This window comes from Squalius cephalus (assembly GCF_949319135.1).
Source record: "Squalius cephalus genome assembly, chromosome: 13".
NCBI classification, from domain to species: Eukaryota; Metazoa; Chordata; class Actinopteri; order Cypriniformes; family Leuciscidae; genus Squalius; species Squalius cephalus.
Window position 1 is genome coordinate 28449872 of NC_137134.1, and position 21231 is coordinate 28471102.

General features: G+C 37.9%; 3 protein-coding genes across 3 annotated transcripts in view; 1 reads left to right on the plus strand and 2 right to left on the minus strand.

Moving 5' to 3' along the window:
- The window catches only part of LOC307169635 (SLAM family member 5-like), a gene marked incomplete at both ends in the record, with an annotated part of 281304 nt that overhangs the window by 6506 nt on the left and 253567 nt on the right, over positions 1–21231 (minus strand). The window lies entirely within an intron of this gene.
- On the minus strand, positions 525–6610 carry LOC307169873 (uncharacterized protein). The gene is made up of 6 exons (XM_079890756.1): positions 6553–6610; positions 5813–6127; positions 4231–4509; positions 4056–4151; positions 3851–3912; positions 525–1402 (listed from the first exon to the last, which is right to left on the minus strand). The coding sequence occupies exons 1-6, from the start codon at positions 6596–6598 to the stop codon at positions 1355–1357; spliced, it is 846 nt and encodes a 281-aa protein (XP_079746882.1). The 5' UTR covers positions 6599–6610; the 3' UTR covers positions 525–1354.
- Positions 18776–21231, plus strand: part of LOC307170521 (uncharacterized protein) — a gene marked incomplete at its 3' end in the record, with an annotated part of 29083 nt that continues 26627 nt past the window's right edge. The window contains exon 1 of the mRNA XM_079891646.1: positions 18776–19328. Within this exon, the coding sequence (XP_079747772.1) occupies positions 19283–19328 (46 nt within the window). The 5' untranslated portion in view covers positions 18776–19282. The remainder of the gene's footprint in view (positions 19329–21231) is intronic.

Below are 21231 nucleotides of genomic sequence, written 5' to 3' on the forward strand. Positions count from 1 at the left end.
TGTAAATAATGTAAAAATGTAATTGATATATTGTCCTAACCAACCCCTAACCTTAAACATACCTGTTGGTAATCCACTTGAAGTATTTAACCTAATGTGTTTCAATAGATGAGCCCCTATATTCTGGTTTTAAATACTGTTTTTTTTTTGTTTGTTTTTTTTTTGGAAAGAGAAAGGTTTTTCTTATCTCCTGACCACTAGGTGGCACTGTGCCGAAACTGTGCAGGTGGCCTCAGGTCTTGGTTGTCATAAGTTAACACACACCAAGGCTGCATCCGAAATCGCATACTTCCCTACTATACAGTATGTGAAAATCAGTATGTGACAAGAGAAGTATGTCTGAATTCACAATATAGGCTACTCATAAAAGAATATGTAAAAATGTACAGAATCCCCTTACGGAACAAAGATATATGGGAATAACTTATATTTTTCAATATACTGCAATAAATGCAATGACCATGTATAGCTATATATTAACACTTATAAAATATGTATAAATGAAGACAAAAATAGCATTACATGTAATATTCACAAAGTTTTATCCTTTATTGTGTACATATATTACACATGCATGTTCCCATATAAATGTGAATGTATGTTCACACATATAATATACACACACACATTCACGCAATGAGTTACAACAGATTTCTAGTTCCCAGCATGCTTTGCTTCTGACTGTTAAAGGAGAGCAAATGTGAAAATTAAGTGTTATTTCATGTGTTTTGCTCAATATTAAATACAGGGACTGGGGGAGATCTGTTAGTTTTTAATGTTCTATTATTTTGGAATCTAAAAGGGTTTCTGGTATGTGAGCCTGTGGTTCAGTTGATGATTGGCCAAACACCATTAGGACTATATTTAAAAACATAATGGCTGTTTATTCCTCAGAACAGTGGAGTCTCTTAAAACACCACATGATGCAAGTGTGCTTGTGCTTTTGTTAACTAGCTTAAGAATATGAAACATTTGTAACGTAAATATTTAAAAAGTATAAGAAATATATTACATTACATATTTCTCTATGTGTGTTTATACTACTTATTTTATCAGATAAAGGAAGTGCTATTTTTACAGAGATGTGATTTTCTGCTTTGGTCACTAGAGAGCAATGATGTGCTCATTTGACACTCCTACCATTTGATACATTTGAAACATTTGACAGAGTTCAGCAGAGCATGCTAAAAAAAAAAAAAAAAAAAAAGCAGTAAATTAGCTTAATAATGAAATATAGATACATTTGCATGTGATAAACTAAAAATAGAACATCCTGGCAGAGAATGAATGTGAGCAACACCAAAAGGTGTAAGGTATTGTCCCTCATGAACATTAATTTCAGTAGATACAGTAATCATCGTTTTTTGGGGACATTTTCATACACAGCACCCGTCTTGGATTTCTGAAAGGAAACACAAATTCAATCAGGAACCTATGGATCTGGATCAGGAGCCTGTTTAATTTTTTTTTTTAAATAATCAGAGTGAATATTAAATGCAGACCAACCTTCACAACAAGACCTTAGTATTATTCTGTAAATTCTGTAAAATTATTTTTTCAGGACTGGGATCTAACTATTTGAAACAGAGAAACACTTTTGATATTTGAAATCAATCCAAACAAACACCCTCCCTTCATTGCTCCGCCCCCAAATGAACGAACACACAATTCTAAAGAGCAAATGTGCCATTATTAGGGGTGTAACAGTACATGTATTAGTCCCGAACATTCGCAGTATGAACATTGTTCAGTGCATGCAGTCAGACGACGAATACAATCAGTCAAAGGCGATCCACACTCTAATCCAAAAGGGGGCCGGTGCGGTAATGCAATGCTGTTTCCTAACTGCCACAACAAGAAAAAGGGCAGAAATAAAAGTGACAGTCTGCACCAACCAAAAACTCATGTAAATGTACCGATCTCGAATTGTAACAGCAAAACTGAGGTACGTACCAAACCGTGACTTCTGCGTACCAATACAACCCTACTGATTATCATAGCTGATGGAGTGAAGCAAAGTAATCCTTCGTGAAAAATACAGCTTAGATGGTGAACGCACGACAAGGAAGAACAAAAAAAAAAGATACAGTACACAAGAGTAGCCAATATATAAGCAAGAGTTTGTTGTTAGTCACCAGCAGCACCAGCTCCAAACAAACAACACCCCTTGCTGATTGGCTAATTCTCTCTCCTCCCCGATCATGAATGGACATGCCCACTGCTGTTTATTGGCTCATTCTCTCTCCTCCCCCATCCTGCTAATTAGCTACAAGTGTGTTGTGCTGCTAGGTCTGATACACTTTCAACAGCGTTTCTCAGAAATCACTTACTGCTCTTTAACTATAAACTAATATAGCTGCATGCAGCGATGACAGGCCCAAGCCCCAGTGCCACCGCCACCACGGAGGCTTTATGGAGACTGTGCAAGACAGGAAATATGCATTTAAACTGGGTGAATGTAAAGAGGATTATGTTAAGATTTAAGAATTTTCCTGTTTCCCTTTTTGGAATTACTCAAACCTCTAGACATGGCAACACCATTTAAGATATCCAATATCCGTTCACAATTTAATATCTTCAATGTCTTGCCACCATGTTCAGAGAGTGTGTTGTGAATTGTTTGAATCTCCAAGGAGGAGAAGAGATGAAAATTCAGAGCCTGATTAAAAAAAAAAATCCACATTCAAACCAAGATAGTTGTCCGGCTCAATGACAACAATATAGGCCCAAACATATATCTGGCGCCAGGCGCGACGCAAGTGTTTTTTGCTAGTTTCAGCCCGACGCAGTTATCATTTTCATGTCCTGCGCCAAGTTGTTTAAATAGCAAATGCATTTGCGCCTATTTGTGCGCCCATAGACCTTATTCAGAGCAGTGCCAAGACAGGAATGAAAGTGAGGTTGCAAGGGATAGATAACAGTGTTTCCAGAGGCATACACTGTAAAAACCTGTATAAAGCTCCTAGATCACTTATAATTTCCCACATCATGGAGTTTTTTTGTCTACTGAAATGTCTTGGAAAGATGTTTTTGCGGTGTTTCGTAAGCAGAACAATTAAAAAACACATTAAATAACTGAACAATCCACTAAAGAGATGTATGTCTATCCCTCACAGCCATGAACTCAAGATATTGAGGATTAGTTTAGTGGACGGATTTTTGATATCTCGAACGGCTTGGCCGTGGCGTTGAAATGAATTCATGGTGAGAAAATGGAAAAAGGAAGAGTGTTATAACTTTTCCATAGATTGACTGATTTTGATGAAACTTCAGCTATGTGTTCGTTGTAAGTGGCCGATCATATGGATGTGACTATTGTGAGTGAAAGTCATAGCGCCACCAACTGGCAGCAGGAAGTGTGTCCACATTTTAGTGACGATAAGATAAATTCCCTAGGAGGAGTATATCAAATTCAAGTTCAAGTAAGAGTGGGCGACATGTAACCCGCCATATGGTGGAATAATTCCTGCCTTCTAAATAAAAGAGACAATTGCTATCTCATTAAAGTATAATAATATATTACTGTTACTTAAAAAAATTCACTACTTTTCTGTGCTAACAAATTTTGATTTACTGTATACTAATTTTTTTTAAGGTCTGCAGAATGAAAATATGTCCTACCGTATGTTAGAATTTACACTGACGTGCAAACAGTACATGCACAACAAAAAATAGCATAAAAACATGTTTAAAAAGCATCTTTTTAGAGCCTCTCCTCCAAACTAAAGGTAATAATGATCAAGGCTGACCGCCCACATCTGTTCACTGACCGTCTGATGCTGCACACAGAACATCAATCACATTAACTGTCTGCAACAACTTCTTGTAATACAGTCATGAAGGATCTTACCAGTTTTCGTGTTGTTGGTTTACACAAAGCTGAATCAGTTCTGTCTTCCTGCCGGGTCTGATCTGCATTAACAATAATACAGACACGTTGAAACAACAGAGCTTGCAATCTTGTATAGAAATCTGTATATCTGATTCAAATCAGATATAATTATATAAATGCATTTGATCAGTCAATATTTGTAGGTAATAACTGAATTCCTGACCTGTTTTTTTACATTTCTTGCAGATGCAGCACATCACGACTATAACAACAATACACAGAGATCCAGCAGAGATCAACACTTTCAGAGACACTGAAACTGGAGGATGAGGAGAGGAAAGAGTCATTATTGTGAGTGAATCTGTAAATAATCACATATATCATCAGTGCTGTGGTACCTGCACATGTGTGACAGAGTGTGTTGATGTCCAGATGTGTGGTCTGGTTGCTGATGGGATTGTTTAGCACACAGCTGTAGGTGTTGTTATCCTGATATTCCACCTCCAGAGGTAGAGAGAGACTGATGCTGAGATCACACACACTGATGCTGGACAATACACTGATTCCTTTGTACCAGGAGAGCGTCGCATCACACACATTCAACACTGAACACAGCACTGAACATGATGATGATGATGAAGAGCAATCTCTGCTGATGACAGGAATAGGCAGACGAGCTGGAAAATATGAGAGAATTAACAGAAATATATTTCATGACATTTCAAATTATAAAATAAATACACATTTCAGTATATGTAAATAATAAAGGAATATCCAGAGTTCAGTATTGCTCAATCTAAAGCAAATGACCTATCGGTAAGCCCTTCTCCTCGAACGCAGGTAAGCTAACGGCAGTTGAGTATCAGTTGCACGGGGACCAGAACTCAGACAACTTTAGGTTCCAGTGCTATAGAGAAACATGGGAAGATTCGATGCTCTCATCGGTTTGATGGTGTTTATGCTACAAAAATGGTAAAATGCTGTAGGGTACTTGTAACACTGATTCCATGTATCCTGAGAGGATGGGCAATGGAATTTATTTCATTTTATTCAATTTCCTAAACCCAAACAAGACAGAGCAAAATATCTGCCTGGTGCATTAATCCAATGCAGACAGGTTCCCTAAGGATTCAACCCCGATCCCAATGAAGATGAAAACGTTCATTTTTAGGTTTTTCATACTCTCATTAAGTTACAATTAAAGTTAGTGAGTCCATGCTGATATACAAGCCTAATAACTGATCTCAAGTCATGTACAGACTGGTCTACAAACTGGTTAAATCTAAATTAATTGAATCTTACCCTGCGGTATATGAACATGATGATCCTGGATGTTGTCATCTGTGATCGTGACGACCTTAACATGAGGCTTTTCCCGCATGCATTGTGATCTGTAAACCCTCGCTTCCAAATTAATATTGTAACTAACATATTTATTAAAAAAAATACATATATCCCTTCATGGCATATTTAAGTCCCACTTGAATGCTCCTCGATGAGAGGTGGTTCTTCTGTGTCCAAAATGTATTAAATGTTTTTTAATGTTTTTTCACTAAGGGCTGTCTTTGTAAGACAGTTAGCAACTCCGTTTGTTTGTTTGTCTGAGTTAGCAGGGCTTACCGATAAAAGTTGTGGCATAATTCTGATTACCACAAAAATGTATACATTTATAAAATTGTATTTAAAAAAAAGAAAGCAAAAATGTGGGTTACACAGTGAGACTCAGTGAACGGAACCAATCTGTAAACTTTAGATTACTGTTTCAACAGTACAGCCAAAAGACATAAGACAATATGAGCTAACTTTACTTTAGAAACAAACACACACACAAAAAATCACTTACTAACCTTTTCTGATGATTTAAAACCCTCTAAAATTAATTAATTAAGTAATTAATTAATTCTATTTTATTAATGAATTTATCAATTATTAATAATACAATAATATATGAACATTTTGACAAATTGTGACTCTACTCACTATATACAGAAACATTGAATGTTTTTGATGACCATTTTGCTCCAATTATCAGTAGTTGATAAACTCCAGCATGTTCAGTTGTGGTGTTTGTGATGGTCAGAGATCCAGTTTGATCGTCCAGCTTCAGTCTGTCTCTGAATCTCCCATCAGTGCCATTATATGTGGAGAAAATTTGTTTCTCTCCGTTTATTTTAGCTATTAGAGAGTTTTCAGCTCCATATTTCCACAGTATGTTGTCGTCATCCTGTATTTCAGTAAAATCAGTGCGTAATAGGACGGAATCTCCCTCCATCACTGATAACGACTGCACTTCATCTGTCAAAACAACAAAAACACCTTCAAAGCAAAGTTTACACATCAGATTAAGGCTGGTGGTTTGCAAAGCTTGCAATTTTAAACTAAATATGAACTGCGCTTTGACCAATGAATTACTTTTGTGGTTGTTCATGATCATTTTTAAGAGAGCTGGGTTGGATTTCCTTTTGTCTGGAAACAAAAGGGTTAATTTATATATTTAAAAATAAAAAATAAAACAAATAAAAACTGCCTGAGACATGAAAGTTGCCCAATGGAGGATTCACTTCCAGTGTTTTTTTGTTGTTGTTTTTTTCATTATAGACATAGACATTTCAGTTATTCTCCCATGATTTAGCCATTTAATTAGTTTCCATGACAAAAAATAGTTTAATCTGATCAGTAGACTGTAGTTTTTTACTCATAAAAAAGCCTTTATAACTTACCAAGACGACACCAGCACAAACAGAACAAAACAAGCATGTGAAACATTTCCTTCACCCACTCAGTGCCGGCTCTAACAAGACTTTATGTTGAAAACACTCATCCGGGTGTGAATCCTCCCACAACAGAGACCCTCATGCGTGCATGTGCTCTGAATGTGGGCTATATATTGTTTGGTTTTCTGTCCTGTAGACTTCTCATATTAACTGTTCCTAAAAATGGAAAATAATCTTCATCTTTATCATTTAACATTGATTATGTTTGAAAGATATGGTTGTCTAAATATATTAATTACTACTAATAAAAATAGAACAGTGGAATATAAATTAATCTCTTGAATTATGGTACAATAGATCTTACTGATTTCAATTGAATTATCCATATATCAGTAATTGTGTATACGGAAAAACGACTGAAAAGATAAAACTGTCTGCCAGGCAGTGCAATGTTTACTGAGGTGTGATTCTAGCAGCTCATCTATCGAGTCAAACTGAAACTGCTGCGGTCAGGTTTCTTTAGAAACATGGTTTGATCTGTTGGATGGACAACATCTTGTATGGTGGCATTTGTTTGATCTGTGTTCAGTTTGCAGGTGAAAAGCTTCTTCCTGTCCTGCTGTTATGATGAACCTCACAGTCTGACTTCCTCTTAAGACAAAACTGCTTTACACTATATAAAAAAAGTACCTAATCAATCCATCAAAACTGATGTATTAAACAGTCAAATAAGAGTCATAGCTCAAAATGGATTCTTACTCATCAAATATCATTGATGAATGTGATAAACAAAATACAATACATCAGAGGTAAACATTTTCCTGGGTACACATCATTTTATTGTATTATTATTTTTGATCTGTTTGATTTTGAAAAATCATAATTCTAAAGCCAGAATGTCAATGGACAATGGCGCTTATTTCAGTAAGACGCTTTCATTTGCTTTTTGGGGAACCCTCTGGGTTCTGGCCAAATGCAGAGCTCGGAGCCTCCCCCAGAGAGCACGCCAAATTCGCATAACCTTTGCTCTATTTACTTATAGGCCTATGTAAGTGTGAACTCGTGAAATATATTCATTCATTTCATTTCATTCAGGCCCTTAGCGTCAAGAATGACGATTGGTATGGCGCTTCAGTCTTCTACTGTTGAGGAAGTCTTTGTACTGCTGGCAAGATCTTTTAAAACCAGATCTTATGGAAGCGTGCCACATTGCTAAATAAAGATAATAGTGTATTTTGACATCGAAAAGGCTTATGATACCATGTGGAGGGAAGGACTGCTTATTAAACTAAGTACTGGGTATTGGAGGAAGATTGTATAATTGGATTATGGACTTTTTAACAGGTAGAAAAATTAAAGTTAAGGTTGGATCAGAGATGTCTATGGAATTAGATGTAGACAGTGGTATTCCTCAGGGGAGCGCAATTAGCCCGGTACTGTTCAACATAATGATAAATGATATTTTCTCAAACTTGGATGGATGCATCAAATCAGCAGTATATGCGGATGATGGGGCCATTTGGATGAGAGGAAGGAATGTGTCATAAATATAAGGAAAGCGATTAGGAAAGTAGAGAAGTGGTCATAGTGGAGGTTCAAGATGTCGACAAGCAAATCTTGTTATATGATGTTCACAAAGAAGCGTAAGTGCCAGGCTGAAAAGTTAATATTATATGAGCAGCCAATGGTGAAAGCAAATGAATTTAAGTTTTGGGACTATGGTTTGATAGTAAGTGTACATGGAAAACATACATAAAGCATTTGGAAACTAAATGCAAAAAAGTGTAAACCTTTTGAGAGCTGTGACTGGGGTGCAGATAGACAGTCGTTAATTAACATCTATAGGGCATGCCTGAGGTCATCAATAGATTATGGTTGTGTAGTGTATGGAGCAGCGGCAAAAACAATATTGGAAAAAATTAATAGATTACAGTATAGAGCTTTACGTGTATGCATCGGAGCTCTGAAGACAACCCCCATTAATGCAATACGCATAGAAGCAGGACATATACCACTGTTAAGGAGTTAAGAAGAGAGAAACTAGCATTGGCGTATTGGATTAGATTAAAAGGAAGTGGGAAAGAAAACCCAACAAAAGAAACAATACAGGAATATTTTTAATATTCCCAAGTTTCAGGGGCTTGGGTTTGGATGGACAAGGGAAAAAAGAGTGAGGAAATATGAAATAGAAGCCTTAAATTTCACCACAGCCAATCCAGTTAGTAATGTATCACCATGGCTTTTTCCAGAAGTAAAGGTCGATATTAATATCCTGGAAAAGAAAAGAGAATGGAGAACGGAGGAAGTGGGAGTTAAAACAAGCATTTACATGAGAAATAGTTATTATAATTATTTAAAGATTTACACAGATGAATCCAAGAACAAACAGGAATATGTGGGAGTTGGAGTTCATATCCCAAAATTTAAAATAAATCTCTCCAAAAGACTATCTGATCGGTTATCTGTATATACAGCAGAAATAGTGGCAGCCATTATTGCACTACAGTGGGTTGAAGAGGTCAGACCTGATAGGGTGGTACTGTGCACAGACTGTTTAGCGATCATAAAAAGCATACAGTCAATGACATCAGTCAGAGAAGACCTACTAATAGAACTTTATAATAGTTTGCTACGATTACATCGGGGTGGCATAGATATTCAGTTTTGTTGGGTGCCAGCACATGAGGGGGTAAAAGGGAACGAGATAGCAGACAAACTGGCTAAAGAGGCATTACTAAAGGTAATTACAGTTACAATTCCACTAGGAAAAGGTGAAGGAAAAGCGGTAGTTAAGAAAAAAGGACTTTATGGCAGAAATTGTGGGAGGAAGACAGGAAAGGAAGGAGATATTATAAAATACAAAAAATTAGTCAGTATGGAAACATGGAAAAGACCAGGAGAGAGGAAATTGTAATGACTAGACTCAGGGTGGATCATACAGGGCTGAATGGCACACTGTTTTTAATGGGGAAGAGGAATAGTGACAATTATGAAAACTGTGGGGTTAAAGAAAATGTAGAACATGTAATATTGTAGCCTACTGCACACTGAATGAGGTGGAAAGACGGGTGTTTAAAGATAAGGTTCAGGAGGCAGGGCGGGAGTGGAATCTGGTAGGGATACTGGGATCAGATGGAGAGAGAGGGGAGATAAGAATCACCAGGAAGGCACTATTTAAATTTTTATTTTTACCGCTATTAAATAAGAGAAGAAGAAGAAGATCTGGTCAGAGGGGAGAAGCATAGATATCATAAGCGTTTATATGTGATATCTATGGGGAGAAGTGCCACTCGATAAACTTCCGGTTGCAGTTCCACTCTTGTTCCATATGAGGGCGCTCACATGACGAGTGCATAATGAATGGAGGTCTATGGAGCAATACCGCTCAAAATCCACTTTTCTCAGGATATAATTTTGTGTCTAGTAATTTGAATGTTATTTTCGAAAGGAGATGCAAAGAAATTACACATTGCTTGGTGTTAGATTTTTTAGAGTCACTTATTTGCTTTAAAAAGTCTTTCAAAATGTCAATGACGTCATACAAATCGTACGACCAGAGATACTGCTTTACGGCAATCATTCAGTCGCTTTGGTGCTTTCGCGCTCTGCACTTTCTATTCTCTTGAGGCATCGACAACACAGCTGACACAGGTAAATACACGTGCTATTAGAGTTTTTGTTTTGTTTGTTTCTGGTCCCGCTTCGGATGCCACGATGCCATCAAGCTATCAAGCGGTATCTCTGGTCGTAATCAGTCCTTCACTGACTAATCAGCGTTCATTAGCAAAATGCTAGCGTGTTATGGGCAACAACAACTCAACCTGTACAAAATCGAAAGGACATAAGTACTCGTTCATTCAACTTTCGACCTATAACCCATGTTGAACTTGCAAAACCTACAATCAAATCTGAGATTTCTCAACGGCAATCGGGTGAAAGAGACACATTTAGCCGTCTAGCCCCATTGACTCCCATTCATTCTGCACTCATGGCGATCGCCCCCAGTGGAACTCTGATTGGAACTACAACCAATAGCGTTGGAGTGAACAGGGGCCGGTTTCACAAAGCTATTTTAGACCGGTCTATAATGTTAGACAAGTCTAAAATTTGCTTATAGACAGTCTAATGCAAGTTAGACTGTTTCACAAAAATAAAGACTGACTTAATTTAGACCAAAAAAATTAGACACCTTACCCCCAGGCTAACTTAGGTCATAACAGGCTGCGATGTCAAGATTGCAATGCTGGAATGTGTGTGTGTGTTTGTCAGAGAGAGAGATGGCACGGGCGCGATCGAACAGTGGAAACATAAAAACATACTCCCGTCATTTATACTCCTCCAACAAACACATATTTTCCGCTGGGGTAAACTGCACTGAGCGGTTGAATGCGCTTACTCGATCCACCATGTTTTTTGTTTTGAAAAGTGTCTTATTTTACCCAGAATGCATTGCAGTGTAGTCCTACTTAAGATAGTCAGAGTCTTAAGTGCTTTGTGCAACGGTCTGATTTAGATGTCTATCTGAAGTCTGACTATCTACTATATCTAAGCCATAGTCAAAGTCTATCTTTGTGAAACCGGCCCCAGGCTTTCTGTAGACGGGCTTTGGTTAGTGATGGCAAAATGAGGCTTCCTGAACCACTGAGACCTCGCAGCACATTGCTTCAGCCAAAGGTTCATTACTCGAAGCTTCATTCAGCATTGCTCACTAGTGACACCTAGCTACTGTGCAAAGAAATAGCAGACAAATTAATTAATTCTGAAGTGTCTCCCTCCCTAATTTTATAAAATATATATTTTTTTATAAAAAATACTTTTATAAATAAAAATATTTATTTGTAATGTAAATATACAAATAAATATTTATATTTATTTGTATGTTTATATTTAAATGTATATTTTATAAAAATATTTTTATAAATAAAAATATTTATTTATTTTGTACTCACTGTTGATTTCTGTAACCTTTCATTTGCAATAATAAAAAGACATGATCAGACATTTGTCCACTACTGTGTATAATATAAAATATGTATCTTTCTCTGTCTGAATTTACTTGTGCAGTCACACACACAGTTAATTAATTATTCATAAATTGTTTGGAAGGGACAGTATGAACAACAACAGTTACACTGTTGGGTGCACTTGCTTATGTTAGAGGGAGTGTAATAAAGTACATTTATTCATTTAGCAGATTATAGATAACAGATTAAAGTAAACTGCAACAGAATAGTCCGGAAGGAACTATCCTTCTTTTTATTGAGAAACAGAATTATTTCAAGTGTGGGGTTTAGACGATTCCTCTTCTTGGACAAAATCTCTCTAGCCTTGGAAAAGATCCTTTCACAAGGAACAGAGGATGCAGGGGAACGTAAAAATGGCAGAGGTACAAATGAGGATCCTGATGCTTCTGTTGAGCCCAGACAGGGGAGGATTCCCTTTTTCTAGCTGTCTCCATTACCAGGAAAAAGGAAGAGTCACAAAAAGCAAACAAATCCAAAAGGGCAATACAAATCAAAAAGCAGTCCAGTCCAGATGCAAAAATACAGAGCAATCCAAATAATCTTATCTAATTAATATAAAAAGACTATAATATATATAGGCCTACTATAATAATAATATACTATAACTATTCTAAACTGATAATGTAATAATATACAGCCCTCACATTTGACACAATAACGACAATGATAGTTATCTAACTCTCTGACTCTCTGACACTTACTATGCTTCTACTAGGCCTACTGCTGACAACACCCACAAGGTGGCGCGAGTTTCGAACCGCCTTTTATCCGGAAGCGACACTCAGATCGAACCGATGACGTATCCACACAAACCGAGGCCTCGTCAGAGCCCGTCTACGGAGAGCCTTGGCACTTCCTATTAGCCCCATGGTATCGATCTTGGTTGCAGTTCCGTTAGAATTCCACTGGAGGTGATCGCGGGCGAGTGCAGACTGAATGGGAGTCTATGGGGCTAAACGGCTAAATGTGTCTCTTTCACCCGATTGCCGTTGAGAAATCTCAGATTTTATTGTAGGTTTTGCAAGTTCAACATGGGTTATAGGTCGAAAGTTGAATGAACGAGTACTTATTTCTTTTCGGTCTCTTACAGGTTGAGTTGTTGTTGCCCATATAACACGCTAGCATACATACAACCGGCACATCCGGGAACTTCACTGTCAATTTTGTAACCGCCCCTTTTTAGGGGAAAACAAGCCAGACTTCCCATAGACTTCAATACAAAATAGCGGCACAAAACAACGTCCGTACACAGCCGGCAGACGTGCATAACTTCAGAAATCACTTAGATGAAATATGTCGAGTAATTATATGTCCACCCTGCCTTCCATAGAGCGTGACCGATACATTTATAAACTTAATTTGGGCAACTTAAAAACATCCCGTTTCATTCTACCAGCGTCAAATTGGCCCATCAACCCCACCCAGACCCAGTGGTTTACCCGGACATTTACTCGTACCTCATCGAGTCACCAGGTAGCTAGTGAATGATTTTACTAAGGTTTACTAAGTAAACATCTTTAAATGTATAATATTGTGTCTTTATATTTAGAGTAGATACTGAGTGCACTTTTCTGTCCAGCTATACAACTCGCCTGATTTAGCTTTCGACAGCATTATCCGTAATTCATGATATTTCCATAACAGCAAGATATTGATGATGATGGCAGGCAGATGGGCATAAATACATGGAAATGTATTTAAAATAAAATAAAAAATACTGTGTGGAAAAAAATAATTAAATACAAATACATAATAGAGGTAGCCTACTGTGTGAAAAACAATGTTTAAATACAAATTACATGTTTGTAAGGATTAGTACACGTCCTCAATCCGTTACTGTGTATGGCGCTCACCGGATTGTTTTCCCCTAAAGTGGGCGTGAACCTTTTCAGAGACGTTCTATGACGCTACGCCGGTTGTATGTATTCTGCTAATGACGTCAGCATTCTGACGTCATTGACATGTTAAAAGACTTTTTAAACCAAATAAGTGACTCTAAAAAATTTAACACCCAGCAATGTGTAACTTCTCTGCATCTCCTTTCGAATACAATATTCAAATTACTAGACATAAAATTATATCCTGAGAAAAGTGGATTTTGATGGTTTTTCGCCATAGACCTCCATTCATTCTGCACTCGCCTGCGGAGCGCCCCCGCATGGACAGAGACGCGTTACTGCAGCCAGTCCAGAAACCGGAAGCAAGCAGAGAGTGCCAATTCTCTTCCTATTAGACATTAGGCTTGTTTGAGATGAGCAAAATCTGCGCAGAATCGATCACCGGTGATCAGCGCGAGATGCATGCTGGTTAGAAATGTGTCCAAGTGCGGTCCAATAGCATCCAGCTGCAGCCCCGCAGACTCACCTCCGGCTAAACACCACTGGCTGGACACCAGTGGATGGACACCCTACGTCATTTCCGTTTTCTCCGTCATTTCCGTTTCGCTGCTATCGCATTTCACAGCAATTTTATTTCCTATTTTCACCTTTGGATTGACATATATTTATTTTATATTTTCACCTCTGGATAGACAGCATATTTAGTTCTCACCTCTGGATGGACAGTATATTTATTGTATATTTTCACCTCTGGATATACATATATTTATTTTATATTTTCACCTCTGGATAGACAGCATATTTATTTTCTGTTTTCACCAGTGGATGACAGCATTCTTTGCAGGCTTAATTGCACACGTCTTTTCCATATTGTCATTTTACTTTTATGACTTAAAATATATAATATAAAAGCTGTGTGCAAATTGAAATATGATCTTTATCATATCTCTTTACATAAAACAATTCTCAATAATATACTTAATATTATAACATCAATAATTCATGCAAACTGCATTCACAAGAACCACCTTGAAAATATATATTGTTCAGATCATATCACTATTTTTTGTGACTTAAATTCAGCCTATAGATCAATGGACTATAACGTTTTGTCAATACAACAGACTTGTACATGTTAATTGACCACAGTTTTTTGCCTTGCCCATTTGGATATTCAATTCTTATTTTTTTTTTTTTTTTGTGTAAATGTAACCACTTCTGTTTTTAAAATATACGTAGATTCACATGATCAGACAATTTACCAAACAATCCAGACCAACCTCATTACATGGTTTTGCAATATTTATTGGAAATTACACATGGTACAAATGGTACAATCTTCACACATCCAAGTGAAGAAAAAAAACGTATTTACAATATTAAATCATACAACTCAAAGAACGATTTAATTGGAAAATCTATTGTAGCAACCTAGCTCAACAGAGTTCACTAATACCTTTAAAAAACACGACACAGTACCTTGAAAACAAGACGATTTTTTTTAACTAGCTAGTTTGTGCATTTGAATTCTGACATGACCTATAAATCATCGACAGTTTATTATTTTTTCTTACCGCTGACATCTGCATGGCGCGTCAAATTTGAAAAGTGAATGACGATACGGAAATGACGTCAATTTGAAAAGTGAATGACGATACGGAAATGACGTCTGCTGTCCATCCACTGGTGTCCAGCCACTGGTGTCTAGCAAGAAGTGAGTCTGCGGGGCTGCAGCTGGATGCCTCTCGTGCGGTCCGCCTTGCTCTGATGTCATGCTGACGTATGTCAAAAATCTCTCGCGAGCGCAAGGCACACCTGTCGGATTCTGCAGTCGAGCGCAGTTGCTCTCCACCGACTGCGCTGATCAAAAGCATGATGGGAAACGACTTGCTGACGACACAGCTTAATGTTCATTGGTTTAAACAACCGTGATGTATTGTTCTCTTTTATAATGTTTTATTTTAAAACTCTGATATCATGTTTTATGTGTATACGTTATGTGTGAATATTCCCAAACTATCTAACAGTGCGATCTCTATGGGTTATGCAATTTATTTTTTATTAAAAAACAACAACAACAAAAAAAACACATATCTGTAGGCTATTAAAGAAAAAAAGATTGATAAACATGTATTTGGAATGGAATTAAATAAGTAGGCTACTTTGGGTGTCTTCGTTATATTTATTTTCATATAAAAGCAACAGAACTTAAATTCCATCCAGTTTATTAGCAACACTGTGCACGAGCGTGAATCCGGTGAATTCCGCGATATCCATCTTTGATCTCGCAGGTGTCAGATCCACTACGACAGAGCCGGCCCAGCCACTAAACGACCTTTGCAATTGCAAAGGGCCCCGCGACCAGCAGAGGGCCCCCTAGAGTCACTGCTAGCTAGTGGGTGAAAAAAAAAAAGCACACATCAAAAGTAACATAAATAAATAAAAAGAAATGGGCCTACAGCGCTCTTTATCTGGCATCATAAGCATAGTAGTTATTTATTTATTTATTATGGCGATTGGCAATTTTCCCGCGACCGCGAGTCTTGACCACTGATCTATATAATGACATTCTATAGATCAGTGGTCTTGACCCTATGATGTCACTCGTTGTCGCTCATAGACTGTAAAAAAAAGATTCGCTTGGTCGGTCAGTCAGACAGACAGTGACTCCGACGTTGACGATGTCTGACAAGAAAAGAAAACATCTTTCTGGCCATGAAAAACGTCAAAAGAAGAGACTGGAAGAAGAGAAGAAACAAGAAGATAAAGGTATGTAAGCCTAATTTTCCGATACTTGTATGGATAACCCAGTTTGGCTTCTACACTAAAGGGCTAACGTTAACATTAATTTATTCCTTATGTCCAGGAGCACTTTTAAAGTAACGTTAACGTTAAGTTACATGCTACCAGTAAACAAAGCACCTTGTAAAATGATAACCTTCTGCATTTTAAAAATTAATTCTTATAAAATAATAAAATAATTATTTTCTTTATGTCATTGCAGCTCCATCAACCACATATATTCCTAGTTCACAACACAGTCATGTCACTCAAGAAGCTAACAATGTTGGTAAGTTATGTGTTTTAGTTTAACCTAGAAATAGACTTACTTTTTCCCAAGGAGACGCACACAAATACATAAGTACTAAATAAGTTTGGATTTGAATAGTTCTATTGAAATGTTACCTTATTCTTATTGTTTTTATTATTATTGTTGTTACTATTGATCTTGTTTGTGGTGTTTTAGATGTTATTGTTTTGTTTATTTGAAAAATTCAAACATTTGAATGTTCTATTTATTATATTATATAATATTTTATTTAAATGTTATTCTATTTGCTCTATTTAATTTAAATTATATATATATATATGCTGTAGTTTGTGACTCAAACTCTGTTGTCAAATAAATTATATTTGGTCAGTGAAAATCACTTTATCAGTCTTTTTATTCAGCAAGTTCCTCAGTGTGTGTTCAGTCTTGCACTGCCACTCAGCTCAGTCAGTGGTATCATAATTTTTTTTCTTTTAGACATCAAACATAGTAGATATAATAATAATATGTACCGTATAGTTATTAGGTAGTCATTGCTTTTCTTTAGGTCTTAAAATGATCAAAGGGGCCTCCAACCAAATTTTGCATAGGGCCCCCAAAGGTCTAGGGCCGGCTCTGCACTACGAGAAGAGAGAACTGTCCGGCTTGCCTGCGCTTTTTTCACTCCTCCTCTCACTGCAGCCGCCTACTCTCGACTACACTTCAGGCGAGGCAAGGCGCATCTCAAACAAGCCTATTCTCTGGCCTCGTTTGTCATTAGTCACGTGATTTTCACGTTAACAACACAAGCCTCGAATCGACGCCTCGGTTCAAATGTCACATCACTAGCTTTGGTCTGATCACGCCATAGACAGGAGGCTTGTTCGACTTCATGTAGCTCTGCGCAGACCGATCGGCGGCTGACTTGAAGCAGTGCATGCCGGTTAGAAATTTTGTCCGACTTGATCCAGCACCGACGCCACGTGACTGTGACGTATGCCATCAAAGTACCGCGAGAGCGATTCGAGAGTAGCCGGAGAACTCAGCCAGCGCAGCTTCTCAAGAGCGGCTGCACAAGGGCTGATGACCATAGATATCATATAAAGGCTAGATGTCTCGTCCGCGCTGCTGGCCAATGGAGCTCGACATCCGCACACGGCGGCCATCTTACGACAGGATGCTCGCTCACTCATAACATGGTGCATGTACTTTTAAATAACCATAACTTGCTCAATTTTCAACCGATTTTCAAACGGTTTGGTTTGTTATAAACGTCAGAGATGTAGCTATTATACTGCATACATATGAATAATTATGTTCAAAATGTTTAAGCATTCAGAATTATAGCCACGTTAATAACGTTTGTAAGAAACCAAACCGTTTGTAAATCCGTCCAGATTTCAGCAAGTTACGAGCATTTTAGTTGGCGTATGTCACTCACCTTCCGTCCACAGCAGCAGGGAGCAGCAGCGCAGTCTCCTGACCTAAGATGGCCGCCAAGTGACGACACAGCTGACTCCGCCTTGAGCCATCTAGCCTTTCTATACATGTCTATGCTGATGACGACACAGCTGTTCTACGATTGGCCAGATCCATTGCATGACAACGATCACATGTGTTGCGTGTTTATTCAAACACCTTTAGTTCCTCTAAAGCTCACAAATCAGTTTTTTATAACAGTAAACACTCTTTTCATGTAGTTGCGATGTTATATTGTGTCATGTTTATCAAAATAAAACTGATTAAAAAACGTAGACTCCACTTCATTGATAGTAGCCAAGCTTATGTTGAACTTTATTCTTGTTCAAACCAAGCGTGCCGCACAAGCCCTGAAAAGTGAAGCCAAAACGTCTCGATCGCCCCCCAGTGACTGGTCCTAGTATAGGTCATAAGCCCCGCCTCCCCGTGTTATTCAACGGGACGCGAGACCAACTAAACAATTAAATTACACTTCAAATATCTTTTTTCTAAAGGTGGTTTCTTTCATTTGCTGTCGTTTTTATCACGCTGATGCAAGTTCAAGTGTCTGTTTCAAAAATAAGTTATTTTTTAGTTAGTTACGTGATGCGGTGGTGTAACGTCATGATTGACAGCTGTGATTAACAGGTTCTCTGAGCGAAGTAGTCACTGAAGCACCAACGGACATTTTTTTCGGGATCTTCGGAGGACTGAGGAGATTGTATTTACTTTATTTTAACAAGCCTCTTGTCGTGTGCAGAAGTGTGCAGAATCCACTCTCCCTGAGTGCATTCTGCGAGAGTGAGGGCGGAGCGTTGATTTCGCGGCTTTACTTCCTGCTCACTACTGCGCAGGTCTGGTCCCGAGATCGCTACTGCGCAGACTCAAGTTCCAATATGTCAGCGCCATATCGGGACTCTGGCGGCTTCAGTTCTCATCAATGGAAGAGAGCGAAGGGGCGTCGTCCATCTTTTTTTACAGTCTATGGTTCAAACAGACGCTGTGTGAAGCAGTAGCCTACATAAAGTATTGAATGAAAATGTCTCTGAAACATTATTTGGCAAATATTGCATTTATTTCACTTCAGCTGTGGTAAAGTATGCAAACACCACGTGAGCGGTCACCACGGGAACCAGAAAGTGTCCGACTTCACGTCTCTGTTTGCAGCTCCTCCCCGCCTGCACGCGGCTACTCTCGCCGATCGGTTACATCCAGCCGCAGCCGATGTCGAACACACCTAGGGTCACGCAGGTCACGCAGACCAGAGGGCTCTGCGCAGACCCTATTGGTTGAATTGGATCATCCTTCGTCGCGCCCCCTTGACGCGATCGCCCTTTAAATACCGGTCTTCGGAGCATGCTGCACATTGGGTCACAGCTATTGAGATGATGGTCGTCACAGCTGTTGCTTTCACTTTCCTGCTCTGCCATGGTAAGACAAGCGTTATCCTCTCTTCTTGGTTCATTTTGTAATAGCTATGATGATCACCTTAAATTCGACAGAATCATGTATTTATTATCTGTATTTTGCTTACTGTGTGTTTTTGAAAGTGAGAATATTAATGCTAGATGTTTTGCTATAAATTACGGACATGGCAACTGAGGATTATTTCTCTGTTATTTTGCTTTATTTCCAGATTCAATCATAGGCTCGTTCATACAACAACACGTTCGCGCAGTCTAGTGTAAAATATTCAGATTGTACTGAATGCTCTTGCTTATTTAGCTCAAGATAAGGATTTATTAAGTCCAGATGTCATGCAAAGAAGTAATGATTTGCTAGGATGAATAAGTTAAGGGAACAGTCATTTGTGAAGAGGAGTAGAGGATGGGTGGGACACATCCTGTGGCGTACGTGCCAGTGTTCACGGTGAGAGTGTGAATTTCGTGATGAATTTGTAAGATGACACTTTGTTTATTATCGAAAGAAACCAAAACACAGAGCTCATTGCGATTTTTGGTGATTAATAGAGGCCAGATTATATTAAACATGATGTATTGAGTAGTAGTATTTTTCATGGGTAATGGGTGTAATATTCATTGTGAAGATGTAACCCAGGGTAAATATAAAGAATAATAGTAAAATTAATTAATAAAATTAATGTAAAATATAAATAGTAAAATTCTATGGTTCTATTTTTCCCAGTCACCTGGACACACCCTTCATTCATATCTTTGTGCAGGAGTCACATGTTAGTCTCAGTGAACGCTTTCAGCCAATCATAGCACGTGAGCGCGTTTTACAAGCTGCGGTGCCGGTGAGTTTCCCTAATCAGTAGTGTGAGGGTAGTGATGTTACGTTCGTGAACGAATCGTTCTTTTTGAACGAATCTTTTAGGTGAACGAATCGTTCTCGTTCACGTAATCCATTGACTCATATTTCTCGTTCACTGAAATTCCTCCCTCCACCGCCGCGCGGCGCTATTGCAGCGCATGCGCAGCTCAGTGAACTGGATAGCTCTGTGTTTTCAACCTGTCAAGAATGACTAAACCTCAAGCCAATAGCGTTCGAGTATGAGATGTGACGGAGCATGTGATTTGTTGGATGTAGTGAACGAATACGCCCTTCACTGACTGTGACCGAGTTGCTTTTGTTTTGAGTCTGAACGAGAGAGAGATCTTCTCGTGAACGAACTGGTACATGTCGTTCGTGAACGAAAAGAACCAGTTGTTTGAACGATAATGGTGGCGAACCGATAGAGATGGGTTTGTGTAGTCAGCATATTTGCATCAAAGAAGGAAATTAACACTTTACCATTGTAATGAAAACAGTTTAATAACGCAAGCATAGTTAAATATAACAAAGACAAATGAACATTGTCATTTTGTACTTGACGGTTTACTTGATTTAAATAAAAAATTCCAGTGAGTAGTAACAGCAAGTATACATTTAGATTGTATCATTAGATTGTAAATATTATTACATCCAGAACTTGTGAAATCTTTACCCTGCAACTTAATACAAGAGGTAAATTCTTCTACTGTTGCAGAGAACAATTGTTATGACCTTCTAATAATCTCAAAATTTCCTTGGGAATTGCATGTAAAACCAAAGAATATTGGACAGGATCAACTGAAAAGTTATAAATATGAACAAACTCATTATAATTGTATAAAACACCATCATTTTTTATCAACTGCTTAACCCAAATAATTCCCTTTTCAAACCAATTTTCAAAAAATATTGACTTGTTTCTAACCCTTATACATCTGTTGTTCCATATGGTACATTTATGGGGGGAAAAATTATGACTATACATAAGAGTCCATGAAAGTAATGCTTGTTTGTGGAAACTTGCAAGTTTAACAGGTATTTTGTTAACATCATAATCACA